This window comes from Sardina pilchardus, chromosome 9 (assembly GCF_963854185.1).
Source record: "Sardina pilchardus chromosome 9, fSarPil1.1, whole genome shotgun sequence".
Classification (NCBI taxonomy): Eukaryota; Metazoa; Chordata; class Actinopteri; order Clupeiformes; family Clupeidae; genus Sardina; species Sardina pilchardus.
Genome location: NC_085002.1, coordinates 2,032,790 through 2,055,289, shown reverse-complemented (window position 1 = coordinate 2,055,289; position 22,500 = coordinate 2,032,790). Strand labels below are relative to the sequence as shown.

Below are 22,500 nucleotides of genomic sequence, written 5' to 3'. Positions count from 1 at the left end.
AGGCAGACACGTAAACGTGATTTTTATAAAAGGCGAGACACAAAGTTCCAATTGTTGCCAAAAGTGAATCCAGCGTTCACACTAAACGGGCCCGACTTATTTGGACACAGAGGCAGAAGGCTAGTGGGCTGTATCACTTACCCGCTGAAGGTCAGAAAGAACAAAGTTGAGCACAGGATCTGGAAAATGCGCGACTATGACAGTGGATTGTGTAGCCCGTACTGTCACTGGCGATGTAATCAGTCCGCGAACATTTACTTTAATAGCCTACCGTTAAGCGAAGCGATTGCTTTTGAGACTTCTCCGTAAACTCAACTTCGTCACTCCCCCTCGCACACACCAGTAACTATTTGTTTTCTTTCGGCTCGCAGTGATGTTACAGTGTTGCCTGCACCCCGGTCACCTGTATGCACTTGTGACAGCTCCAGCCACCAATGACAGCTCAGACGGTGCATCATGGGTACTGTAGTACTTTTTGAACACCGGCGCGTCCCCCGCCTGGACTCGTGCAATTCTCTCATAACGCAAAACCCAAATAACGCATATGTTAACAATATTACACATATCATACATAATTTCAGAATAGTGTACATCGCCGGGAAATGACCAAAGGGCTACGATGATTAATCCAATGAGGACATTGGTCGGTGTATGAAATGAGTGTTCAGTTTTTCGACCATTTTAATAAGGCTGGTCAACTTCAGGATTGCTCCACATGTGACCAAGACCGAGTTCAGGGTGTCACTGAAACCACATAGCGCCGGTGCTCAGATGATCACTGAAGAACTACAGTAGCCTACGATCACGGGAGATGTCTGGGAGTTCTTCTGGAATCTCCAACACACGAGGATAGTGACTCATAACGAAACCGTAACATGCCCGTAACATTCGTGCTCAAGTGACCGTTTCTCATCACTAACTCATCTACTTTACAGTTACTGTTGTCACTTTTAAGACGACTTATATTTTGATGCGCCTTTTCGACTCTATAGGTACACGTGCAGTTCTTGCGCAAATGGGTAATTACATGACCTTACCACAGGAGGGCAGTGTTTCCATGTAGACATCACTTAACGCTTGGAAAAGGGAACAACAGATTGGTGTCAAAACGAGATGGACAAAAATACCAACACATAGAACACAAATCACACCTGCACAGACCATAGACTTTTATTTTAAACTGAATATGCTGATATTTTCTTTAAATCAAACAACTGAGAAAGACAAGAAAAACTGAGGCAAAGACATGAAGAAAGAGTTTCATTCTGTCTTTATTTCAAATGAGTAATGCCCATTGATGAAACAAACGGAACTCTACATTGCCATGTGTTCTGAAAATGGAATGAACTACCTGGGAACTCTGGTGCTGAATCTATTTATGCAAAGGGAATCAAGGGAACCGATCATCATGAGCGTCCTTCACAATGTAATTAGTAGAAACTACAGGGCATAATTAACACAAGCAAAGCTGCTGTTTGCTTTCTCATGCATCTTCTTCATTCCTCTTTAAGTGCACCAACATGGCTGCTGAACCATCAGCAGTATGGAGCAGCATTCAAGTCATTTTACATAGAAATACAGTCTGGGCAGGCTACAAGCCAAACGTCTGTATTCAAAACAAACAAACAAACAAACACAATCATGTTTGTGTTTGTAACCTCCCGGTCGTGCATCTCCAGAGCAGCCTGACGAGGCATTGATTAAATAACAACAAATCAGTAACTAAAAAAATCTGAATTTTGCCAGCATAATACTTGTGATTTGTTTTGTTTTAGTTATCAAATAATGATAATAATTATTATTATTATATATAAAAAATAGTGGTCAACATCCTTTCCAAAACATATTCAAGGGGATCAGGATCCACCTGAGAGGGACCAGCCGTCCACTGGCCCTAGACTAGGATGGACTGCAAAGGGTTAAGAAGACTAGGATGGACTGCAAAGGGTTAAGAAGGCTAGGATGGACTGCAAAGGGTTAAGAAGGCTAGGATGGACTGCAAAGGGTTAAGAAGGCTAGGATGGACTGCAAAGGGTTAAGAAGACTAGGATGGACTGCAAAGGGTTAAGAAGGCTAGGATGGACTGCAAAGGGTTAAGAAGACTAGGATGGACTGCAAAGGGTTAAGAAGGCGACCATTTGGACACGCATCTCTCACTTCCGGGCGCTCCCCTGCGGAGAAACGTGATGGGCAACCTGCCCTCGCATCTATTCATTTGTTCCCCTACGGAGAGACGTGATGGACAAACTGCGCTTGAGTCGCTGCTTTTTACGTCCCTGTAACACTTAGGAATACTCTCGTTTGAGGCGAAAAAACACGGCCTTATCGTTTCAGTTTTAGTGCCAACGACGTGAGCATGCACACAAAGTTTTCCTAAGTTTGCAGTTTGGTATCAAACCCGGAAAAGTCAGCTCAGAGTAAGTGGGAAACCTCCTTTGCTTTGTTACAATGAAGCCATAAAGGCTCTTCTGATGGGACGTTCACTACCAAACCATGTGCTTGGAAAACCCTCTTCTGTTGAGACGTTCACTACCAAACCATGTGCTTGGAAAACCCTCTTCTGATGGGACGTTCACTACCAAACCATGTGCTTGGAAAACTCTCACCGGCCTCTCGGGGCTCAGAGCTGGACTCTTGCCACAGACAGATCTCCAGGACCAGCTGATGTTTGGACCCAGAGCTCTATCCTACTCGCTAAACAAGTGACACCCAGAACTAATGAAAAACATCTGTATCTATATAAGCGGCTATGCTCCAATTCAGAAGCAAGTAAATATCTAAAGGAGAATTTGAGTGAAACACACTACTGATAGTCCTGCACCAAACACCATCTTAGAGATTCACACGACACAAGACCTAACATGTCTACAGTCTAGGTGAGCCTTCTATAGAGGTCAGTAAGGTCGACATTCACACATGTGAGAGCTGGTTTGGGACTCAGTCCAGGAAGGTTGGACCAGAACCACTGGTCTACAGCGTCTCACCTTAACGGAGACAACGAGAGGATGATCTTCAGCGAATGAGACGCACGTCTACCGGCAAACTTCTTCTACTAGCATTAGCGACAGAGAAACACTCATGCAAAGACATACTGCAGCTAGCATGCACCAGTAGGCCACTGGTCCTGTACTGCCCGGACTGAGTCCATAGCACCACCGACACCAACCCCAGCCCCGGGCCTGGGTCAGGGCAGGTCAGACAGGGGGCCGGCTAGGTGAGGACCAGTGGTCTACTGGTGCACTGTAGCTGCTAGCAACACCAACCCCACTAGTGCTAACTTACACCACCTTACAGCTTAGCTTAGCCTAGCTACTCCACATGCAAGAAAACAGTCCGACACTGAGGGGGTTTTCACTGGACCGAAGCTCTGGTCAAACAGCTAGAGTGCTGCTGTGACTGGCTTTGGAGGGGGGCGGTGTGTGTGTGTGTGTGTGTGTGTTGGGTACCGTCGGGTAGTCAACAGACTAGCAGGTTTGCTGGGTAGAGGTCTACTTGATTTCAGTCAAGTTGTGCCAAAACGAGGGTTTTGAATGTGATACTGGTCTTATTGGGGAACGACTGAGGTCTAAAGAACTAAAAATGCGGCTAGGCTAGGCTAGGGTGGAAGGATGCTAGACTGCAGCTAGGCTGACGTAAAATACGACATCAGCGCTAGTGCAAGTGGACGTTGTTGGGATATTAGAATAAAGAGGGCCAGACAGGTAACGCTGGACAGGTAACGCTGGACAGGTAACGCTGGACAGGTAACGCTGCACAGGTAACGCTGGACAGGTAACGCTGCACAGGTAACGCTGCACAGGTAACGCTAGACAGGTGACGCTGGACAGGTTACGCCGGGTAAAACAGAGTGGAGTCTGAACTAAAACTGCAGAACTAGGGGAAGGACCTCAGGTGAAACTTGGGTGCCAACGTCAAGTCTGTGGTAGAACTGGGGTATCAGGGGCAAGTCTGTGGTAGAACTGGGGTATCAGGGCAAGTCTGTGGTAGAACGGGAGTATCAGGGGCAAGTCTGTGGTAGAACTGGGGTATCAAGGGCAAGTCTGTGGTAGAACTGGGGTATCAGGGCAAGTCTGTGGTAGAACGGGAGTATCAGGGGCAAGTCTGTGGTAGAACTGGGGTATCAAGGGCAAGTCTATGGTAGAACTGGGGTATCAGGGGCAGGTCTGTGGTAGAACGGGGGTATCGGGGGCAGGTCTGAGATGTTGGCGCTATGCTGAGGTGGGGTACTGGGGATGCCACCAGTCCATGAGGCGCACGCTGTGCACGGGGTCTAGCGCCACCTGCAGGCCGTGCTCTGCCCTCCTCTTCTGCCCGCGCACCAGCGGAGAGTCCTGGAACAGCAGCCGCACGCGGTGGTGACGCATGTCCGTGCTCACGTTGATGGCCATCTGGAGAGAGGGGGGGGGGAGAGAGAGAGAGAGAGAGAGAGAGAGAGAGAGAGAGAGAGAGAGAGAGAGAGAGAGAGAGAGAGAGAGAAAGAGAGAGAGAGAGAGACCAGAATCAGATGCTATAGTGATTTATTGTGTGTGGTAGTAAGGTGCAGTGACCAGTAGTGATTTAGTGTGTGTGTGTGTGTGTGTGTGTGTGTGTGTGTGTGTGGTGACTAGTGGTGATTTAGTGTGTGTGTTGACTGACCAGGGAGAGGCTCATGCCCATGACCAGGTGGGGGATGTAGATGAAGTTGAGGGTGTTGACCTGCAGCAGCAGGCAGTCGGAGTCGGGGTTGGTGTGCACCTCCTTGTAGCGCTTGGGAAGTTGCAGGGATCGGTCGGGACCGTTCTTATTCTTAGGGGCCTGACGGGGGGGTGGGAGACAAAGAGAGCAGACGACTTAAGTACAGTATAGAAAAGCCATTTAAATCATACTACCGTATCCATTTACAGCATACTACAGTATAATACAGCCAGCCATTTACATCATACTACCGTACAGTATACTACCATATAGTATAGCCATTTACATCATACTATCGTACAGCATAGCCATTTACATCATACTACCGTACAGCATAGCCATTTACATCATACTACCGTACAGCATAGCCATTTACAGCATACTACGTACAGCATGGCCATTTACAGCATATTACCGTATAGTATAGCCATTTACAGCATACTACGTACAGCATGGCCATTTACAGCATATTACCGTATAGTATAGCCATTTACAGCATACTACTGTATCCATTTACATCATACTACCGTACAGTACACCATTTACAGCATATTACCGTGTACATTTATAGCGTACAAGAGTATGGTATATCAATTTACAGCATACTACATTATGGTATATTCAATTAATTCTGTTACAGCCACCATTAAATGTATGAAAATGAAGTGCTTACATGCTTCTCAAATTTGAAATTGAACTGCCACAGTTTCTCTGGCCGGGATCCCGCCTGCTCGTTGACCCAGAACATCAGACACTGCAGAGGGGAGGAGGTGGAGGTCGATCAATACTCAATAATCCCACAGATCCCACCAGCATTACGCCATTAGCCTCCTACTTACACCTGATAGGGCTGGAGTGCGTGTGTGCGTGTGTGTGTGTGTGTGTGTTGTGCTGTGCCGTGCCGTGGTTATAGTTTTTTTTGTGCTAGTGGGTGGCTGACTTGCTGCTTGTAGACCAAAACTCCATTTTAATGCAAAGCAAAACAAATAAATCAACAAATGAACGAATAAAACCAGGAAGCTGTTCTGTTCTATTCTGGACACAGAGCGTGTGCGTATCTGAATGAGCCAGGACAGGAGTTATGAATCACCAGATGGACTCGCATCTCATTCATTCAACTTTCTCCTCTTTTTCTTCGGTGCCCGTCTGGACAAGTGGCCAAAGAAGCAGCGCCACATTCCGATGCTCTGGCCAACTGAGCCCATATGGAGCGGAGGCCAGAGACTACACTCTGAGACTACTTCTACTCAAACTAAAGAGTAGAATCGCTAACACTTGACTTGACGGGTGAGTTCATAACACATTCATAGCAATGTAAGTACTCAAGCACTTGTGAAAATGAAAGTCCAACAATCACAAAGCATCCAAATCTTATGACCTGGAACGGTTGGACATTCCCAGTAGCAAAAGATGAGAACTCATCTGCAGAAGTTACATAATAATAATAAAAAAAAATACATTTTTAAGAAACAAAAATGTTTTGCTTAACCATGTTCTGTGTTTTTGGCACTGGAGTAGCCCATTGACTCAGATGTGACGTGATCAGGTAAGAGGTTTGGAACAAAAACAGCAATTCTGCTTTTATTTAGACATGTTGTCGTCGTTCTGTCTTCCACATTCATGAAAATCTTGGTGTGAATGTTGAGTCATGTCTCATGAAACAGTCATGAAGGCTCCATGTGCACTTTATGACCGCTGCTATGAATGTGTCCTGAAGTCACCCGTCAAGTAGGGCTACCGTATACTCCTTACTGGCACTACTTACATTATCCTCACACTCTTTACTGGCACTACTTACAGTATCCTCACACTCTTTACTGACACTACTTACAGTATCCTCACACTCTTTACTGGCACTACTTACAGTATCCTCACACTCTTTACTGGCACTACTTACAGTATCCTCACACTCTTTACTGACACTACTTCCATTATCCTCACACTCTTTACTGACACTACTTACAGTATCCTCACACTCTTTACACTACTTACAGTATCCTCACACTCTTTACTGACACTACTTACAGTATCCTCACACTCTTTACACTACTTACAGTATCCTCACAAGTATCCTCACACTCTTTACTGGCACTACTTACATTATCCTCACACTCTTTACTGGCACTACGTATCCTCACACTCTTTACTGACACTACGTATCCTCACACTCTTTACTGGCACTACTTACAGTATCCTCACACTCTTTACTGACACTACGTATCCTCACACTCTTTACTGGCACTACTTACAGTATCCTCACACTCTTTACTGGCACTACTTACATTATCCTCACACTCTTTACTGACACTCTACTTACAGTATCCTCACACTCTTTACACTACTTACAGTATCCTCACACTCTTTACTGGCACTACTTACAGTATCCTCACACTCTTTACTGGCACTACTTACAGTATCCTCACACTCTTTACTGGCACTACTTACAGTATACTCACACTCTTTACACTACTTACAGTATCCTCACACTCTTTACTGGCACTACTTACAGTATCCTCACACTCTGTACTGGCACTACTTACAGTATCCTCACACTCTTTACTGACACTACGTATCCTCACACTGACCCAGAGACCCACAACATACCACCATGCGACAGACTTCTAGGAATGAATGCACATTCAGAACACACACACACACATCCCCACGGGTAACTGTTATATATAAATAAAGTGTGTCTCCCTCCCCCTCACTAGGAATTAATGCACATTCAGAATACACACACACACACACACACACACACTCTTAACTGTTCTATATAAATAAGTGTGTGTGTGTCCCTCCCGCTCACCTTGGAGTTGACGAGTGTGTTTGGCGTGGCCTCGGGCAGCGGCGGGCTGGCGGAGACGCGGGCGCTGAAGGGCTCGTACAGGAGGAAGAGCGAGCGGATCACACACGCCCGCAGGCACCGCATGCTCGCCAGGGAGTCCGGCTGGAGCCGCACCGGCAGGTCCGCCTCCAAACTGTAGTGCCTGATGGACCAGAACCAGAACCAGAACCGCCATCTCAATAACACACTATATGAGCACATCCTGATGGACCAGAACCGCCATCTCAATAACACTATATGAGCACATCCTGATGGACCAGAACCGCATCTCAATAACACTATATGAGCACATCCTGATGGACCAGAACCGCCATCTCAATAACACACTATATGAGCACATCCTGATGGACCAGAACCGCATCTCAATAACACACTATATGAGCACATCCTGATGGACCAGAACCAGAACCACCATCTCAATAACACTATATGAGCACGTCCTGATGGACCAGAACCGCCATCTCAATAACACACTATATGAGCACATCCTGATGGACCAGAACCACCATCTCAATAACACTATATGAGCACATCCTGATGGACCAGAACCGCCATCTCAATAACACACTATATGAGCACATCCTGATGGACCAGAACCGCCATCTCAATAACACACTATATGAGCACATCCTGATGGACCAGAACCGCCATCTCAATAACACACTATATGAGCACATCCTGATGGACCAGAACCAGAACCGCATCTCAATAACACACTATATGAGCACATCCTGATGGACCAGAACCGCCATCTCAATAACACTATATGAGCACATCCTGATGGACCAGAACCGCCATCTCAATAACACACTATATGAGCACGTCCTGATGGACCAGAACCGCCATCTCAATAACACACTATATGAGCACATCCTGATGGACCAGAACCGCCATCTCAATAACACTATATGAGCACGTCCTGATGGACCAGAACCACCATCTCAATAACACTATATGAGCACATCCTGATGGACCAGAACCAGAACCGCCATCTCAATAACACACTATATGAGCACATCCTGATGGACCAGAACCGCATCTCAATAACACTATATGAGCACATCCTGATGGACCAGAACCGCATCTCAATAACACTATATGAGTGCATCCAAACTGTAGTGCCTGATGGACCAGAACCACCATCTCAATAACACACTATATGAGCACATCCAAACTGTAGTGCCTGATGGACCAGAACCAGAACCGCATCTCAATAACACTATATGAGCACATCCTGATGGACCAGAACCGCCATCTCAATAACACACTATATGAGCACATCCTGATGGACCAGAACCACCATCTCAATAACACACTATATGAGCACATCCTGATGGACCAGAACCAGAACCGCCATCTCAATAACACACTATATGAGCACATCCTGATGGACCAGAACCAGAACCGCATCTCAATAACACTATATGAGCACATCCTGATGGACCAGAACCGCCATCTCAATAACACTATATGAGCACATCCTGATGGACCAGAACCACCATCTCAATAACACACTATATGAGCACATCCTGATGGACCAGAACCGCCATCTCAATAACACTATATGAGCACATCCTGATGGACCAGAACCGCATCTCAATAACACTATATGAGCACATCCTGATGGACCAGAACCGCATCTCAATAACACTATATGAGTGCATCCAAACTGTAGTGCCTGATGGACCAGAACCAGAACCGCATCTCAATAACACTATATGAGCACATCCTGATGGACCAGAACCGCATCTCAATAACACACTACGAGCGTCGAGTGCGTTTACATGGACACTAACAAAAACGATTACTGGCAATGACCGGGTAACTGAAATAATCCGTTTGAGGTGTATACATGTCACGAAGCAATCAGAATATTAACAGAAACCTATATAAACCAATAACGCCAGTTAACCGATAATTAATATGAGTTTATTCCGTTTACATGAGCACTTGAACAACCATATAACTACAAAAAAAAAAAACGATAATAATCAGCTTTTACCGTGCATGTAAACTCATTGGCAGTATTTATCATAAGATAACATTTCAATGGTGATATTTATTGTAAGATAATATTTCAATGGCAGCAATTGTTACTGTTATTGTTACTCCAAGGTCTCCTTTTCCACTGTAAGTCACTTTGAATAAAAATATCAACTAACTGAATAAATGTAAATGTAAGTAAGTGTGTGTGTGTGTGTGTGTGTGCTAAATCTGCCTGAAGGACAAAACTCCACTTGTGAGTGTGTCCATGCGCAGTCTTGGGGACGGTCTCACCTTCGGTACAGTCTGGTCCAGAAGGCTGCAGTGCAGGTGACGGTCCAGGCGTTCTTGCATATGAGGGAAAACTTGCAGACGTCTTCGGGGCGGATGTACGCTGAGAGGACCAGCCATATGTCTATAGGGTACTCGTCTCCGTCCTGACACTCGCTGTTCTCTGCAATGATCAACACACTCCAGTTAGCACACCGCTAGCACACCATATGATCAACACACCTGCATTAGCTTACCTTGAAACGCAAACACATGTGGGGAAACTGAACAGTCCAACCAGTAGAGTATGATAAGCTTATAGCCTGCTACTTTGTTTACAATATTTTGAGGCTTCAACCAGACAGCTGAATTTAAGAAGTGGAGTTGTAATATGAATAGTAGGCTATAATCTGCATAAAGTTTGCTGTTATGAATATCAGCCCCCCCCCCCCCCCAGACATGGGGCGACCACCACACATTGCCTTCTAATCTGTGGGAAACACTGCACCTGAGTTAGCACACCGCTAGCATACCATATGATCCACACACCTGAGTTAGCACACCGCTAGCATACCATATGATCAACACACCTGAGTTAGCACACCGCTAGCACACCATATGATCCACACACCTGAGTTAGCACACCGCTAGCACACCGTATGATCAACACACCTGAGTTAGCACACCGTATGAACAACACACCTGAGTTAGCACACCGCTAGCATACATATTGCAAGACACTGACTTCTGGGGATACACTTAAAAATAAGAAAATGTTGCACGGTCTGGCTTCTTTTTTTGGACAACATTTTGCCCATGAGGCCTTTTTCCGATCCAAAAATATACAAATTTTGAGGCAGAGTGTGCGACGTTGTCTTTTTATTTTGATGTGTGCACATATGAATGAAGCGTGAAGCATTCTTATACAATCCTGATAAATTATGTAGGTGCAGAGTAGTATCAGAACTGGCAGCATCACATGCTTCATTTGTACTGAACTTTCGACAATGCAGGGTTCTGTTTAAAATACACGGTTTTGTTTATTATTGTCATGTGTAGCATTCTGCACATGACCCCCCCCCGTAGCAGCTTGTGTGTTGTGATAGTGGCCGTCCTGGGCACCTCAGTGTCTCATGCTCTTGCGTCATGTTCTGAGAACTTCCGACAATGCAATGCAAACAGACTGCATAGTAGTTAGCATGCTTAAAGGTGCGCTATTAGATCTTGCATGGTTTTTAGAGCAATTTCATTTTTGTCTCAAATCATAGCCATCTCCCTTTGATCAGCATGCTGCCTGCTTCCTGAATACATTGTGATAAAGTCCGGTCTCTGGAGACAACACAGGGGCTGTAAAACGTCAAACAAACAGTGGGGCACAGGCTGTGTACCAAAACATAACAAAACATATTTCAGCCAAACACCAACAAGATGTTTAGGGGAGGGAATGGGGGTTAGTGAGCAATGAGCATGCACATAATTATGTTTTTGTTTTCAGTGGCATGCATTGGAAAGTAGTGTTTTATTTGTTTACGTGGAACGTCAACAGAAGTAACATCATTCAGGATCTCATAGTGCCCCTTTAATACTATTAGCCTTCTGGTGTCGGTCGCAGTGACAATGACTGCAGCTGTAAACGCTCTGTGTTCACTACGGTTAGTGAACCACATGTGTCTGTTAGTACTACTGCATTTCCTCAACTACTCTACATTAGACGAGGAAAGCACATAAACGCAAATGTTTGTTTGAACTAACACTGCACTACACCAGACTCTGTCGTCTGTTGTTTCACACATCACTTAAGCGGAAGTGGTAGTGCTGGATTTCTGACGTGTAGAGTGGCCGAGCGGGAAAGTGTTTGTTTGGCCAAGATCTCCTGTAGCTTGATATGACATTCTTGAAATAGCACTGAATTGAAACAATGCAGGAGTTTCACCTGAGCTTGCCATGCCAACACCAGGCAGAGCACCTGACGTCTGGGGGCTTATGGGGCTTGTAGTGCTTGGCTACAGCCAGGATGTTGAGAGGTAAATCGGGGGTCGTGATTGGGGAGGGAGTTGTCCTGCTCTTCATTGTGGGGGTGCATTTTTGCATTACTTTTGCATCACTTACTGGCTGCCCGCTGTCGACAAACACAGTAGTATGAGTATGTTGTGAATATGTTGTGCCAATCATGTGGTATGTTGTGAATAAGCTGTACCAATCATGTGGTATGTTGTGAATACGTTGTGCCAACCATGTATTGTGATCTTGCAGCTCGGTGTCATGAGGCCTTGCACATGCTCAGTGTGGCCAGAATAGCTGCCCCATAGCTGCTCAAAGTGGGTTGCAAGATGGCCGCCAAGTGGGAGGAGTTTCCCAAAACACCCAGACACCTGGACAAAGTGATCGTCTAGTTCTAGGGAGAAAGTTAACAAACAAGCTGGCTTTCTGCCTGCATTCTGTTTGATAAATGTTTTGTTTAAATACACAGGTTTTGTTTATTTGTCGTCATGTGTTGCATTCTGCACTTGATACAGGAGGGTTTTGTTTAAACACAAGGCTTATTTGCGGTCATGTGTTGCATTCCGCACCTGATCTTGCATATCAGGGTTCTGTTTAAAATACAAGGTTTTGTTTATGTATTGTCAGGTGTAGCATTCTGCTCATGACTGAAGTTGTGGGGGCAATAACCCCCCCCCCCCCCCCCCAATAACCCATATCTCAGAAGTGTGTCATTAAGAGCAGAGGTGTTCCCAGCGCTACTGTAGCAGCAGCAGCTGGTGTGTTGTGATGGTGGCCGTCCTGGGCACCTCAGTGTCTCGTGTGCTTGCGTCATGTTCTGAGAACAACTGCAGCGCCGTGTTTGTAGTGTATACAGTAGTATCACAGCTGCTCTGCTGTGGCCTGGGTGATTACGTACGTGCACGTCATCTACTAAGTAGAAGCATAGCAGCGTATTATTAGTGTACACTTGTGTTTCTCAAAGTGTGGGGCGAGCTCCACTAGACCACCTGACTGGCGGGCCCTTCTGGACCACATGGCCCTCATGACAAAATGGGGCCGTCTTTTGCGCCCGTGTTTATCTATTTATTTGTATTATCCTCTAGAAACGGTAGTTCTAGGGACAGCCTCTCCAGCTAGCAGAACCGTGTTCCTAGAACTGTTGCCTCTGAATGCAACTGATCAGCCGGCCTTGTGTGTTGTGGTGAAGGTAGCTTGCATAGACTATGGACCAGCCTTTTGTATAGGCAGTAGTGATGCAGGTGGTAGCTTGCATAGACTATGGACCGGCCTTTAGTATAGGCAGTAGTGATGCAGGTGGTAGCTTGCATAGACTATGGACCGGCCTTTTGTATAGGCAGTAGTGATGCAGGTGGTAGCTTGCACAGACTATGGACCAGGCCATAATGTTACATGTAATGTGCCATGATTTGGGGTTTGGCTTGTCTTGTGTCTTTTAGTTTCTTGGTTTAGGACTCTTAGGTTTATCCATGGGTGCCTCTCATCATGCCTCCTCGATCCTCGATGCTCGATCCTCGAGGGGCGTTCCCACTGATCTATAACTAACACTGGATAAACTATCCCATTGTTTCCCCCCCATCATTCTTTATGGAGATCAGTGAGGATCGAGGCATCGAGGAGCGAGGGAGGACGTATAAACGCTGCATGAAACGCACCCCATGTGCTCCTTTGTTTATTTTGCCATGTGACTGTTGCCATGTGACTCTGTGACCCGTCTCATGGCTCCGCCCATGAATGGAGTCATATTTCTGGCCCTGTAGTCTTCCCTGCAAGGGCATTTTGTGTGTGTGTGTGTGTGTGTGTGTGTGTGTGTGTGTGTGTGTGTGTGTGTGTGTGTGTGTGTTGTTGCTCTATGTGCATGGTGTGTCTCGTGTTCCTTGTATCTGTTTTGGAATTGTACATATTGCATGAGAAGCAGTTGTGACACAGTAATGGTGGTCGTCACTGTGTTTCTATGCCAGTCTTTAGTGTTACTATCTGTGCTACCCCAGACAGCAGGTGGCTGGTGGACCCCTGTCCGTCCACTAGGGGGGGGGGATCTGGCAGTCCGCTGGGGTTTGCTCATCGGTTTTCCAACAGGGTCCGGCGGGTTGCAGACAAATGCCCCACCATTTTGCCATTTGTGTTTCAAACACTTTTTTTTAATTAGTTATGGGTCATGCTTTTCATGTATTTCATGTATGTTCTTAATACTCAAAACAAGTTTAATTATCGGGTCATGGTGATCCAACAGCGGGGCGGCACGCCACCGCCAACATGGCACCGGTGGGCCGAGATAGATAGATAGATAGATAGATAGATAGATACTGTAGATAGATAGATAGATAGATAGATAGATAGATAGAGAGAGAGAGAGAGAGAGAGAGAGAGAGAGAGAGAGAGAGAGAGAGAGAGAGAGAGAGAGAGAAAGAGAGAGAGATAGATAGATAGATAGATAGATAGATAGATAGATAGATAGATAGATAGATACTTTATTGATCTCCAAGGGGAAATTCAAGAAGATCACCCAATCTGATCTGTCTATCCGTGAATGGTGGCTGTGTTTCTAACAGTGCTTAGTGCTAACTGTAGTAATGGTGGCTGTGTTTCTAACAGTGCTTAGTGCTAACTGTAGTAATGGTGGCTGTGTTTCCAACAGTGCTTAGTGCTAACTGTAGTAATGGTGGCTGTGATTCTAACAGTGCTTAGTGCTAACTGTAGTGATGGTGGCTGTGTTTCTAGTCTTTGTTGTACATATAGCCGTGTTGTCTAACAGCGCTTAGTGTTAGCTGTAGTGATGGTGGTTGCAGCCGTGTTGTCTAACAGCTCTTAGTGTTAGCAGTAGTGATGGTGGTTGCAGCTGTGTTGTCAGCGCTAAGTGTTAGCTGTAGTGATGGTGGTTGCAGCTGTGTTGTCAGTGTAACAGCGCTAAGTGTTAGCTGTAGTGATGGTGGTTGCAGCTGTGTTGTCAGTGTAACAGCGCTAAGTGTTAGCTGTAGTGATGGTGGTTGCAGCTGTGTTGTCAGTGTAACAGCGCTTAGTGTTAGCTGTAGTGATGGTGGTTGCAGCGCTTAGTGTTAGCTGTAGTGATGGTGGTTGCAGCTGTGTTGTCAGTGTAACAGCGCTAAGTGTTAGCTGTAGTGATGGTGGTTGCAGCTGTGTTGTCAGTGTAACAACGCTTAGCGTTAGCTGTAGTGATGGTGGTTGTAGCTGTGTTGTCTAACAGCGCTTAGCGTTAGCTGTAGTGATGGTGGTTGCAGCTGTGTTGTTTAAGAGCGCTTAGTGTTAGCTGTAGTGATGGTGGTTGTAGCTGTGTTGTCAGTGTAACAGCGCTAAGCGTTAGCTGTAGTGATGGTGGTTGCAGATGTGTTGTCTAACAGCGCTTAGTGTTAGCTGTAGTGATGGTGGTTGCAGCTGTGTTGTCAGTGTAACAGCGCTAAGTGTTAGCTGTAGTGATGGTGGTTGCAGCTGTGTTGTCAGTGTAACAGCGCTTAGCGTTAGCTGTAGTGATGGTGGTTGTAGCTGTGCTGTCTAACAGCGCTTAGTGTTAGCTGTAGTGATGGTGGTTGTAGCTGTGCTGTCTAACAGCGCCTAGCATTAGCTGTAGTGATGGTGGTTGCAGCTGTGCCCTTAATCTTTCTCTGAGGGGGGGGGGGGGACTTTTTATGCCTTTAATCGGACAGGACAGTAGCGAGTGACAGGAAGTGAGCAGGAGAGGGAGATGGAGTAGGATCAGGAAATGACCCAGTCCGGTGGACACGTGGACGTGATATGGGCGCTCTAGCTATGTTCCTATACCACCTCTTTTAGTGTTAGCTGTAGTAACAGAGGTTATAACTATGTTCCTATACCTGCAGTGCTAGCTGTAGTAATGGAGGTTATAACTATGTTCCTATACCTTTAGCATTAGCTGTAGTAATGGTGGTTATAACTATGTTTCTCCTCTAGCATTAGCTTTAGTAATGGCGTTTATAACTCTGTCACTTCAGTGTTAGCTGTAGCAATGGTGCCTGTAACTATGTTCCTATACCTTTAGTGTAGTAATGGCGGTCGGTTGCTCCTATACCTTTAGTGTAGTAACGGCGGTTGCTCCTATTCCTTTAGTGCAGTTATGGCAATGGTTCCTATACCTTTAGTGTAGTAACGGCGGTTGCTCCTATTCCTTTAGTGCAGTTATGGCGATGGTTCCTATACCTTTAGTGTAGTAACGGCGGTTGCTCCTATTCCTTTAGTGCAGTTATGGCGATGGTTCCTATACCTTTAGTGTAGTAACGGCGGTTGCTCCTATTCCTTTAGTGCAGTTATGGCGATGGTTCCTATACCTTTAGTGTAGTAACGGCGGTTGCTCCTATTCCTTTAGTGCAGTTATGGCGATGGTTCCTATACCTTTAGTGTAGTAATGGCGGTTGCTCCTATTCCTTTAGTGCAGTTATGGCGATGGTTCCTATACCTTTAGTGTAGTAACGGCGGTTGCTCCTATTCCTTTAGTGCAGTTATGGCGATGGTTCCTATACCTTTAGTGTAGTAATGGCGGTTGCTCCTATTCCTTTAGTGCAGTTATGGCGATGGTTCCTATACCTTTAGTGTAGTAACGGCGGTTGCTCCTATTCCTTTAGTGCAGTTATGGCGATGGTTCCTATACCTTTAGTGTAGTAATGGCGGTTGCTCCTATTCCTTTAGTGCAGTTATGGCGATGGTTCCTATACCTTTAGTGTAGTAACGGCGGTTGCTCCTATTCCTTTAGTGCAGTTATGGCGATGGTTCCTATACCTTTAGTGCAGTAACGGCGGTTGCTCCTATTCCTTTAGTGCAGTTATGGCGATGGTTCCTATACCTTTAGTGTAGTAACGGCGGTTGCTCCTATTCCTTTAGTGCAGTTATGGCGATGGTTCCTATACCTTTAGTGTAGTAACGGCGGTTGCTCCTATTCCTTTAGTGCAGTTATGGCGATGGTTCCTATACCTTTATTGTAGTAACGGCGGTTGCTCCTATTCCTTTAGTGCAGTTATGGCGATGGTTCCTATACCTTTAGTGTAGTAATGGGGGTTGTTCGTATACCTTTGCGTCTCTTGTTTTTCTTCTTGCGGGTCCCCTTGGGGTCTTCGTCCACCTCCTCGGTCTCCAGCTCATCGCTGCTGTCCCGGTCAGCTGGGCTCACGCCTTCCACTGAGGACAACACCTCCTGCACCGGACCCTGGGAAGCCTCCAGTCCACAAAGTAACTTCACTGCAACACACACACGCACACACACACAATCAAATATGACACAAACCCATGGATATGTAAAAGGATACCCAAACCCAGAAACACACGTGAAAATCCCAAACTGCTACAGGTCAGACATACTGAAACATGCATCTGATTCTAGTTAAAGCTTCGCTCCGTCTCCACCTCCAAAACTATGTGTCCTTGTAAAGATATTGTTTACATTATAGAGGACGAGAGCCGACATGCATTTGACTTTCCCCTTTCAAGAGAATGAAAAAAATGCACCGAAACTTTTCAAAATCATACAATTGTACTACTTGTATAACAGGTTAAGCCATTGTGAATGTCTTTTTTTGCTCAATAACCCATACATTCATTGATTCATTCGTTCGTTCTGTGGTAGATTTCTAGCATAAAGGCTAATTGTCTCAATGTATAGATTATGCAATGCATTTACGAATGCAGTTTTCAACCCACTACATATGAAAGGGAGCACTTGCAACGCTTTGCCGTATGACCCTTTACTTACCTTCTTTTTCAATAGCATTTGCGACAGCCTTTTTCAGCCTTCCGGACTTCACGACAGCTGGGTCAGCGTTGGCAAAGTCTGCCACAGTCACTGCAAAACAGGCCGTGAAGCATTGCATTATATAAGCGCATTAACTGCAATTGAGGACGAGCAAAACCCTTCTGGGTCAGAAAATAACCTGTGGCCAACTGAACGCCTTTAGTGCACAGCGGTGTCAAGGAGGTTACTTGTATGAACGTCCCCTGACCGCCAGGAAACGCAGAGGCCTGGCCCTTGCGCCACCACAGTTCAAAATATAAGGCTAACGTACGCTTACCTGACTCCGAGCAAACATCCCCGGCCCTAAATTTCAGCCGTTTTCGGTTCCCTTTCTTGGGCATGACGGCAACACGGGTCTGGAGCCGCTTAACGATGCTGTGTATCCTGCCATGTCTCTACGACACGCAGAGATGACGAGAAACAGAGAAAAATAAAGGACAAATTGAAATGAGCTCCTCCAGGATCTTCAGCCATCATGGAACTGACGAAATCTTTCGTGATCTCGTGAAGTCTCGCGATACCGCCACATGACTTTCAAACAACATGGCTCACCGATTGAGAACCTGATTGGGTGGAAATCGAACCTGACATTTCTCGACCAATTAAATTCTATCCTTTCACATTACATTTCTTTGCGGTGAAAAAAAAGTTGGGTTAGATATTCTTCTAAAACTGAAAACATTACGTCACTTTAAGTTATTTTTGCCATCCTCTGTAAACCAATAATTTAAAAGAGGTGCACAGAGCAATAATAACAGCAGAAAGACGAGAAATAAAGAAATTAGCATATTATTCGGATACCCTAATAATAATAATAATAATAATAGCCTTATAATAATAATAATAATATTAATAATATGATTATAATAATGATTGATGTTGTTGCTGTTGTGTTTGCTTATTAATATGCTGTTAGTTTGTTAGGCTACATGCAACCTTCGTGTTTGAGTGATTTGAAATTATCTGACAAGCAGGTTGCAATATTTTGGCAGCATCAAAACGACATGCGTCTTCACTTGGTTTATCAGCCATTTACTAATATTGACCAAGTGCAGGTTGGTAATCAGAATGATATAGCAGGCTGCGCTATGCAAACGAGATGATAGCCTACTTTCTGCAAGTATTTTACTCATGGCTCCTCGCAGTTAAACGCTTTGTCCAGCAGGGGGCGCCACACGTGACACTATTTTCGCCTCTTTCTGTCAGAGATTGCTGAGCATGACAGTCATGTAGGCTACTCGCGTGGTGCTGATGGGGGAACGCGGCCGACTGAAGACGCTGGCGAAAATCCTCCGAGATTTACCTTAACTCCCTAACTGCGCTGGATTTGAGGTTTGCGGAAAGGCAGGAGAATATTGGATGCCTGATAAATTCAGACTGTCTTCGCCACCACTGGCAAATTATGCATAAATTGTTTAGTAGATAGCAGTTGCACTGTTGTCGTAGCGGTTAGTGACAGCGGCAGCGGGAGGAATGAGAGCGTAGAGAGGAGGGAGGAGTAGCTGGCTCGCCGTGGTGAGGGGCATGGCAGAGGGCTTTATGGAAGATGCGACAGACGTGCGTTTCGCCGTTTTGTTAGAGGAAATGTTAATTGCAACTGGTGGGTGTTTCAGCCAAGCGGCCCCGAAGATTTCATATCGATCGGATTATTACGCCCTTTTTGCGCGCGTCTGAACGCGTTCTTGTCCCCACGGATGATCTGTCAAACCAATTGCATTTGAATCCGTAGTGTATCTGGACGTAGGGCGGACTGTGTCAGCGGGTGAGAGACACTTGGAATAACCAGCGAGGTGAAAAAGCCGCTAATTATTTAAATATGTAAAAAATATCCTCGGTTTAATTACCAGTTAGTGAAAGTAGCGTAAGCCTATATGGCTGGACCCGAATTGCACTGAAGTTTTGAATCTAACAAGGCACGACGGGCTGTTTTCCTCCCACCAGATAACCCACAGCAAGACACCGGGTGGCCTTTGATTTCGAGAGGTTATTCAGCGCTGACAGTAGGCTAGAGAGCGCACTTGGCTGTCTGGAGAGGCCGGAGCAAAAATGATGTGCGAAGTGATGCCGACCATTAACGAAGGGGACTCCATGAGTTCCCAGCGCGGCTCTCAGAACGGCACGGACGCCGAGGCCAATTTCGAGCAGCTGATGGTGAACATGCTGGACGAGCGAGACAAGCTTCTGGAGTCCCTGCGCGAGACCCAGGAGACGCTGATCCAGTCGCAGACCAAGCTCCAGGACGCGCTGCACGAGCGAGACCTGCTCCAGCGACAGCTCAACTCGGCGCTCCCGCAGGTAAGCCTCACACAACGGTCCCGAGACTGACACCGAGAAGAGAAGTGTCTCACAAGTTCTATCAAGTTGCCTGCACGCGAATCGCCGGTGCTTGGCGTGCCGGGCGCCTTCTGATGGCATCCGCCTTCACTAGCAGTCACGCAGGCCTTGGTAAAAGGTTCCGACTGGATATAAGAACACAGACGCTGAGACATGGCGGTTGTCTGATGTTTATTGCACAAGTGGCATGTAGCCTGGGATGAAAAGCAATGGATTTGGGTGTTTGTTTATTTATCCATCTTATTATCCTTTTGTCACGGTGCTGCTTCCTCTAATAGAATGTCATACAAGGCTCTCTCCTTTCTCGGTAGCAACAAGAGACTGAGACATGGGAAAGGTTGTCGGTGGCAACGCTGAAGTGACTTATTCTAGAATGGGTGTGGATCCAACCGGCCATGATGGCCTGGTAACCTTGACAACATGGCTACATGTTAGATGTTGCGTAATTGCATGCACATGCACATCCACTGCAAGTGTCTGCATGGCATTTAACATCTGACGGTGTGGGGAGACGCCCCCTGGCTCTCGCGCACAAGTGAGGCGTAGAGCATCTCCTGATTGCCATTGTTATTGTGGCTATTAATAAGAGGAGACAGCCCCTAATTGTCTACTCATTTGGAAAGAAAAGAAAAAGGAAATGTTGTTTGTTTGACCTGAGGGAATCCCATTTTCTCTGATGAATTACAAAGGTCAGCTAGTTTCCCCAAGTGCATGGTTTGATGTATTGCTCATCTTTGTGCGCGCTGTTAGTATATGTGTGTGTGTGTGTGTGTGTGTTTGTGTGTGTGTGTGTGTGTGTGTGTGTGTGTGTGTGTGTGTGTGTGTGTGTGTACATGTTTGTGGGTGCGATGTGTTTAAAGTGTTTCAAATATAGGGCGGCTTAATGTTTCATCTCCACTGTAACAGAAATATTAGTTGTACAGTTGTGTGCTGGAGGGCGAATGCAGAGCGCCAGTCTCACGCTTTGTGCTCACCAAAGCAGGCATGCTGATCCCACGAGCATGTTAATGCACACACACACACACACACACACACACACACACACACACACACACACACACACACACACACACACACACACGCGCGCACACGCACACACGCACACACGCACGACGGCAAGCTGCTTCAGGGGAGGCTTTCTGCTGATGTTTAACAAAAGCCAGGAGGCCGAGGCTCCCAGAGCAGGCTGGAGCCCATTACAGTGCAAGGAGCACGGAGCTGGCACCCACACACCCATACACACACACACACACACACACACACACACACACACACACACACACACACACACACACACACACACACACACACACACACACTACAGGCTGTGGCTGGTGCTCAGTGGAGGAGGCTCAGATGCTGAAATGTGTGTGTGTGTGTGCGTGTGTTTGTGTATGTGAGTGTGTTTGTGTCTGTGCATTAACATTTGTACCTAAGGGCTCCTAAAGCCCTAAAGTCACTGACCGTGTGTGTGCGTTTTCAGAAAAAGGGAATTGCAACCGGGGAGCATAGGACCCTTTTGGGAAAAAATGGGGAGCATACTGTAGGACCCTTTTTCTGAAATATAGGACCCGAGGAACATAGGGATGACCCCTGTGTGTGTGTGTGTGTGTGTGTGTGTGTGTGTGTGTGTGTGTGTGTGTGTGTGTGTGTGTGTGTGTAGAGGCTCCTCCACGCCTCCTGTGCTACAAGCGTCTCAGGAGCAGAGGGGTGCTAATGTGGAGGAATAATGCCATAAAAGCAGTACGGGATCAAGGGGGAGAGTAAACACCCATCTGGGAGCCCTTTCAAGTGAGACTTGGAGCTGACGTATCGTCTTTAAACACACTTGTTTTCATAAAGGTTCATTTCTGGCTTGGAGTTTCTCAATGACCCAGATCTGTCACGTGCCATACATGTTGACGTCTTAAATGTAAAAGAAACAAACTCCGCTCATAAATTTCCGTTCCCATGGAAGTTGTAGCCATTTAGCTCAAAGTAAATATTAGATCTTGAAATTTCCTGTCAGGATCGTGCGTGCCACATTCTTAGGCTTGTTTCTGCTACTGTATGTTGCTGTAATTTCGCTGCAGATTTGTGTAGCCTAGGCTACTGTTACACAAGTTAATTGTTTCTGCTACTGTATGTTGCTGTAATTTCGCTGCAGATTTGTGTAGCCTAGGCTATACTGTTACACAAGTTAATTGCTTAATAATTCAGAATCCTTCAATATTCTTTAAACAATCTGGAATGTAGCAGATCACTGTCAAATACATTAAATGCACCCAATGTAGGCTACACAGAGAATGTGTACTAGCATGAAGCCATGCTGCTAACTGGTGAATGTGTACTAGCATGAAGCCATGCTGCTAACTGGTGTATTGACTTGCCATGACTTGACAGACCAGGTGTTTCTGTGCCTCTGTGGTCTAAGGCCTGAATAGTTTATAGCCGTTATAACCAGCACATGCTAGTCAATGGTGTCAGAGAATGCACCAACTGCTGCTGAAAGACACAAGGAGACAAACACACATGCACACACACACACACACTCACACTCTCACACACACACACACACACACACACGCACGCACACGCACACGCACACGCACACGCACACGCACACGCACACACACACACACACACACACACACAG

General features: G+C 46.0%; 2 protein-coding genes across 2 annotated transcripts in view; one reads left to right on the top strand and one right to left on the bottom strand.

Moving 5' to 3' along the window:
- Positions 1 to 1,259: 1,259 nt before the first annotated feature.
- On the bottom strand, positions 1,260 to 17,994 carry tmem183a (transmembrane protein 183A). The gene is made up of 8 exons (XM_062545245.1): positions 17,809 to 17,994; positions 17,493 to 17,582; positions 16,814 to 16,981; positions 9,800 to 9,959; positions 7,484 to 7,664; positions 5,348 to 5,428; positions 4,636 to 4,794; positions 1,260 to 4,388 (listed from the first exon to the last, which is right to left on the bottom strand). The coding sequence occupies exons 1-8, from the start codon at positions 17,870 to 17,872 to the stop codon at positions 4,209 to 4,211; spliced, it is 1,083 nt and encodes a 360-aa protein (XP_062401229.1). The 5' UTR covers positions 17,873 to 17,994; the 3' UTR covers positions 1,260 to 4,208.
- A 1,583-nt stretch (positions 17,995 to 19,577) lies between these two features.
- ppfia4 (PTPRF interacting protein alpha 4) overlaps positions 19,578 to 22,500 on the top strand; it is a 164,477-nt gene continuing 161,554 nt past the window's right edge. The window contains exon 1 of the mRNA XM_062544898.1: positions 19,578 to 19,826. Within this exon, the coding sequence (XP_062400882.1) occupies positions 19,578 to 19,826 (249 nt within the window). The remainder of the gene's footprint in view (positions 19,827 to 22,500) is intronic.